This window comes from Mus musculus, chromosome 10 (assembly GCF_000001635.26).
Source record: "Mus musculus strain C57BL/6J chromosome 10, GRCm38.p6 C57BL/6J".
In the NCBI taxonomy this organism is placed as follows: domain Eukaryota; kingdom Metazoa; phylum Chordata; class Mammalia; order Rodentia; family Muridae; genus Mus; species Mus musculus.
This window is the reverse complement of record NC_000076.6, coordinates 62,445,516-62,451,515: the sequence shown is the minus strand read 5'-3', so window position 1 is coordinate 62,451,515 and position 6,000 is coordinate 62,445,516. Positions and strand designations below refer to the sequence as shown.

Sequence of the window (6,000 nt, the reverse complement as noted above, 5' to 3'; positions counted from 1 at the left end):
GTTTTTTATTTTTTACTTTTAGATTATTTTATGTGTATGAGTGTTTTGTCTTCATGTGTGCCTGCACTACAGGTGCGGGAACTTGAGGATGTGGTGAGCCTCCATGTGGGAATCAAACCTGCGTTCTTTCAACAAGTGCTCTTAACACACTGAGCCAACACTCCAGCTCAACATTTTTTTTAATTTAATTTTTAAATTTTATATACATTGGTGCTTTGACTGCATGTCTGTGTGAGGGGGTACAGAAGATACAGACAGTTGGGAGCCCAAGTCTCTACAAGAGCAGCTAGTGCTCTTAACCACGGAACCATCATCTCTCCAGCCCAAGGACAAAGTCTTAACCCAGGTGTTAGGCTCCAGCTCGCTACAGCCCCACCCCCACCGATGGTGCCGAAACCGAGTTCCAGGTAGCCACAGCCCTTCTCCTGAATGATCACCAGGCACTTGAGTCATGACCTTACATGGGGAAAAAAAAGCCAGCTCTTGTCTGACACACAACCTTTCCCCTTGCTCAGGACTCTTAAGAATCGTCCATCATGGGTCCTTGGTCCAAGAGCTGCACCAATAAACCTGACCTTGTTCGTTTGCCAAATGAACCAAACCCATGAGCCTCTCACCAAGGAGGGTTCTCAAGGAGGCCTACCCATATTATTACTGCAGACTCTGCGGATAGAATAAGTGCAGTTGAGATCGAAAGACCCTCGATCAATTTCAGAGAAGGAAGGCCATTCGAGTTCAGGGTCCGAACTTTGAGGGTTTTGACTTAGCACCAGATGGTTTTAGAGCTTTGACTCCGAAGCCATATCCCGCAACTCATTTTCTGAAATCAGAAAACTTGTCAAGAAGGGATAGAGACAGAGGATTGACCGATGGCGCGGGTTGGAATGAGGACCACCAGACACCGAACGAACGAAGTTGTTACTGGGTCCAATTTTCTAAAAACCGAACGGCTCCTGAACTCAGAAACTAGATGGTGTTGGGGACCTCTCGGCAGAGGACTGAGGGAACGTCGCCACACATGGCTTCCCTCCTAGTGTTTGGCCGGCCAAGAACTGAATGGTCACGCCCAGACGGAACGAACAGAGGCACCTCTTTCCTTACAACTCGGGTGGGACCGAGTGCTGTAGTAGATAGGAGTAAGATCAAACTTTAACCAGGTACACAGAGCATACTTTGTGGTTATAACTTTCGAGATGCGAGGAGTACAAACTGCTCACGTTAACTGAATTCTGCAGCTCATGGTGGAGCACATGCCTAGCTTGCTCATGGCCCCTACATGGAGCCCTAGCACCAAGGAGAGAAGCACGTGTATTGACACACGTGTCACGTAAGCGCCAGTTATCGTACAACCGGATTTCTCTGCAACCCGTCTTGATCTGTAGCAGATCAAGCTACGTCCTCTAACGTTATCCTATCAGGAAACTACGGATATTAATGCACCAATCTTCTTGGAAATGCACTTTAGCGTTTGAAGCCACATGATGCAGGATAGACAGTTTGGTCACATGACGACGCTTGTACGGTTCCCTTCCGCGCATCTGTAACATCCCTTAAGATGCCTGATTACTTTCCCTTCTTTCGAGAAAGACGCTGCCAATTGCCGCAGAAAGAGTGAGAGGATGGGAGCTCGTTTCTGCCACTGTAACGTACAGAGGTCGTGCTCCCACGAAGAGGCGCGCTCCCAACCCTTCCATCTCCTTTTCCTTCAGGCGCACGCGGGGGCAGCCCTGTGTCTCTCTGGGTCCTTTCGCTCCGCGGGCGCCGGAGCTACGTCACCGAGCGGCGCCAGTGGTCCGGATTTTCCCCGGCTCCATTCGAGCCGCGGCCTCAATGTCCTTGCCTCGGTGTACCTTGCTGTGGGCTCGGCTCCCGGCGGGGCGCGGGGCTGGGCCCCGGGCGGCCCCTTGCTCCGCCCTTCGCGCTCTCGTGGGGTCGTTCCCGGGGGCTTCAGGACGCGTTCCCTGCTTGGCCGCCTCCTCCTCTGCCTCTGGTGGCTCCAAAGCCCCGAACACGTCCTTGTTCGTGCCGCTGACGGTGAAGCCTCAGGGTCCCAGCGCCGATGGCGACGTGGGCGCGGAGCTCACTCGGCCTCTAGACAAGAGTGAGTGCTGGAGCCTCCCGGCAGAGCGGCAGGGTCTGCAGCCTGGGCCTACATAGTGCAATGTCTGTTCCTTTTTGGAGCCCTTAGCACCCGAGCCTAAGTCATATTTAGTCTCTTCTGTAGTTGACATTGACCGTTCTCTTCGGTCGAGGAGGTTAAGAGTTTTGTCCCTAAGTGGTGCGCCGCTTGTGCTCCTAGAGTCCTCATGGAGGGATTAAACAGTGAGGACTTGCCATTGACCTGATGTGGATGTCTAACGATGTTAAAATTCCATCTGGTTGCCAAGACAACGGGTCTCAGATCCGGATTTCTCAATAAATTTACTCTCCCACGAGACAGACCTGAATTTAAATACAAGATAAAAGTTGATAAAACTGTCTTTGCCAAAAAGTAGTATCGTCCCAGGTTCCAGAGATGAATAAAAAAAAAACCTTTAGCATCACTGGGTTGAAGTGAGTTTTGTCCTACCTGCATTTGGGTGAGCTTGACAATGGGAGGGTGAAAGGTTTCTTTTCACCAAATGACATTCTTAGAGACTGAAAGAAAACCACATTTCTTTTAGGCACAAGCTGTCTTCCTGGCTCTTCAACAAGCAATATTGATGCTTCCTATTGTGACTTTAAAATATAGGCTTCATGTTGGGAGTCAGAGGCAGAGGATGGCAAGTTCAATACCAGCCTGGGCTACAGAATGAGTTCAAAACAGGCTTGGAAAACTTAAGAGAGGTCCTATTTCAAAATAAAAAAATTAAACAAGGTTTCTCTGTGTGGCTTTGGCTGTCCTGGAATGTGCTCTGTAGACCAGGCTGGCCTCAGACTCACAGAGATAGGCCTGTGTCTGCCTGCCGAGTCCCTGGATCAAAGGCCTGGGCTACCTGCACCTCCAGGCAGCAGAGTGTTCTTTTTTAATGTGCTTGAAGATATAACCCTGGGATATATGCCTTGCCAAGCACGCAGTGCCGTGGGGTCATTTCCCAGTACTGTGAAATCAACTAACAAGGTAGTACTCCTCCTCTTCCCCTTCCTTTCCCTCTACTTTTTCCCTCCTCAAGATAAGCTCGAGCTGTTCTCAGACTGGGGATTGTCATTAATTACTGCACAGGCTACCGTTGCTAACACTGCTCTTAGTAGTGAATTACATCTGCCTCTCATAGCAGGACTTGCCTTTTCTTGGTTACTCAAGAAGAGCTTTGGGCACAAGGGGAGGTTTGATGGTGACTCTGTGGGGGTGGGGGGAGGGGGACTGGCTCTCTCCTTGTGTGTCTGTGGTCTGTCAGGGATGGTGCATTGCTGTACTCTTGTCATTTTTCTTACTCCATTGCACAGTAGCCCAAAGCTTCACACTCTCAAAGCATTCCTGAGGCCCCGGCCTTTAGTATTATGACTTCAAATTCCTTTTGTTGTAGATTTGTCTAAATTGGTAAACAATTGTTAAAAAAAAATCTTTTATAGGGTCTGGAGAGATGGCTTACAAGAGCACTCACTACTCTTCAGGTCCTGAATTCAATTCCCAGCAACCACATGGTGGCTCACAACCATCTGTAATGGGGTCTGGTGTATCTAAAGAGACCAATGGTGGTGTACTCATGCATAAAATAAATAAATAAATAAATCTTTAAAAAAACTTATATTTCTTTTTTAGATGAAGTAAAGAAGATCTTAGACAAGTTTTATAAGAGGCAAGAAATTCAAAAGCTGAGTGCTGACTATGGACTTGATGGTAAGGCTGACAATTTTTTGAGAGTTATTTTGAACAGTTTTTATCAATTTATGTGTGTGAGTATTTTTCCTACATGTATGTCCATAGCTACTTTTGTGCAGTGCCCATGACAGAGAGTATTAGATGCTCTGGAATTGGAGTTAGAGATGCCTGTGAGCCACCATTCGGATGCTGAGAATCAAGCTTGGTTTCCATGGAAGAGCAGCCACTGTTCTTAACCACAGAGTTCTCTCTGCATCTCTGCCAGTAACATCTTCATAGAACTGTCACATTTTGCATTGTACTTTGTTATGTGTATTATAGTCTGAAGAAAAGTCCCTCTCCTTGTCTTCTGGGGGACTCACAAGCCCAGCTTGCCAGCCAGACTCCACAGTACAGGAGTGCGTGTTCAGCCTGCCTTAGTGTCTGTCCTGTGTAGTTTCAGTTTTAGCTCAGCTTGTGAAAAGCCAGCTGTGCTACCAAAACGCTGATAGGGGCTGGGGTTTGCTGTGGCATTTGTATACTTGACAGTGAGAGCTAAGTAAAGACTAAGCCTTGTATGCTTTGGTTTTATGTTTTCCACAGCTCGTCTCTTCCACCAGGCTTTCATAAGCTTCAGGAATTACATTATGCAATCCCATTCTCTGGACGTGGACATTCACATTGTCCTGAATGATATCTGCTTCAGTGCAGGCAAGTGCTTAGAGAGCTTTTAAAAACATTTATTTTGTGTGTGTGAGAGCCGGAGGGAGGATGATAGAGTTGAGGGGAGGAGAAGGAAGAAGAGGTGGAGGAGAAGAGAAGAGGAGTATGCGTGTATGCCGTGACACTCATTTGGAGGTCAGAGGACAACTTTAGGGCGTCTGTTCTCCTTCCAGTTGTAGGTTTCAGGGACTGTATGACACTCCCTTCCCTTGCTGAGCCATGTCATTGGCCTGCTGAGAGGATTTTTTTTTAATTATTTTTATTTTATGTGTATGGGTGTTCTGTTTGCACTACATGCATGAAATGCCTGCAGAGGCCAGAGGAAGGAGTCAGACCCCCTGGAACCTGAGTTACGGATGGTCGTAAGTTGCCTTGTGGGTGCTGGGAACCAAACCTGGGTTCTCTGGAAAAGCAACCTTGAACACTGGACCATCTCTCCAGCCCACTGTGAAGATTTTTTAAAGAAATGATTGTGTGTGTGTGTGTTTTATGTGTGCCTGTGTGTTCCTTTGGGTGCACATGCAGAAATAAGAGGAAGACAGCAGGGTCCTGCTCCACCACTGACTCTCACTAACCCTGGAGTTGGTCTGGTGGCCAGCAAGCCTCCAAAATCCTCCTGTCTCCCTGCCCCTTCCCCTTCCAAAGCTGGGGTTAAAGATGTGCTTGGCAGCCTCACCCAGCTTTTTAGGTGTGTGCTGGGATTGAACTCAGGTCCTCATGCTTGCACGGGGAACATTCATGTTCTCTGAGCCACCTCTCAAGCCCTGAGAATTTTAGGAATATTAGTGGGGGTGCTTTTTGTTACTTCTCATTTATTTCTGTAGCTAGCAGAGCTTCCTTGTTTTAGAATAGGTCCTGGCATTGTACTCTATAACTAAGTCACTGTGCCTGTCCATCGAATCCCTGCATCAGTTAGTAAGTCCGACATAGGCTGTCTTTGATCATCATCCTCTGCTCTGTTAGCATAGAGAGCAGCATGAATGGAATAGAATTAGCACACGGCACCTTTCATCTGTTTCTACTATTGGATTCTCTCTCCTTTGTAAAAGTTCTGTCCTGAAAGAAAAACAAAGCAGTAGGCATGGTGGCCCACTTTGTCCCATCCCTTTGGAGGCTGAGGCAGGATTTCTTTGAATTCCAGGCCAGCCTGGGTTATAGAGTGGCCCTGTCTCAACACAGAAACAAAGTAGGAAGCTTATTGTTTGGTTTCCATGGGTGTCCTGGTACCTTAATTATAGTGTTAAATGTGTTTGACACTTAGATCTTTAGCTTGTAACAGACACTGAAGGAGAACCTGATAAATAGCCAAGTGAGACATATGCTACTTTTCTCTCAGAGCCACTGCAGGTGTGCAGAAAACTTAGTTGCTTCTCTGTGGTCTTTGACATTAAAAAAAAAAAAAAAGTTACTGAGTTGGAGTGGGGTAGCTCAGGGTTTGATCCTGGGCTTAGTCTGTATTAACTCCTGGGTTCCAGCCCCAACAGCAACACTGTCCA

At 47.4% G+C, this 6,000-nt stretch overlaps 1 protein-coding gene and 1 long non-coding RNA gene across 4 annotated transcripts in view; one reads left to right on the top strand and one right to left on the bottom strand.

Moving 5' to 3' along the window:
* Supv3l1 (suppressor of var1, 3-like 1 (S. cerevisiae)) overlaps positions 1–6,000 on the top strand; it is a 22,295-nt gene continuing 16,295 nt past the window's right edge. For 2 of the 3 annotated variants that reach the window (NM_181423.3, NM_001359806.1), the window contains exons 1-3: positions 1,778–2,101; positions 3,743–3,820; positions 4,385–4,492. In NM_181423.3, coding sequence (NP_852088.1) covers positions 1,831–2,101; positions 3,743–3,820; positions 4,385–4,492 — 457 coding nt within the window. In that variant the 5' untranslated portion in view covers positions 1,778–1,830. Of the gene's footprint in view, positions 2,102–3,742; positions 3,821–4,384; positions 4,493–6,000 lie in introns of all 3 variants that reach the window. The other variant, XR_003948720.1, reaches the window with a different exon arrangement.
* Positions 163–2,356, bottom strand: 4930507D05Rik (RIKEN cDNA 4930507D05 gene). Its single transcript, NR_027926.1, has one exon. It is a non-coding gene; the product is annotated as an RIKEN cDNA 4930507D05 gene (long non-coding RNA).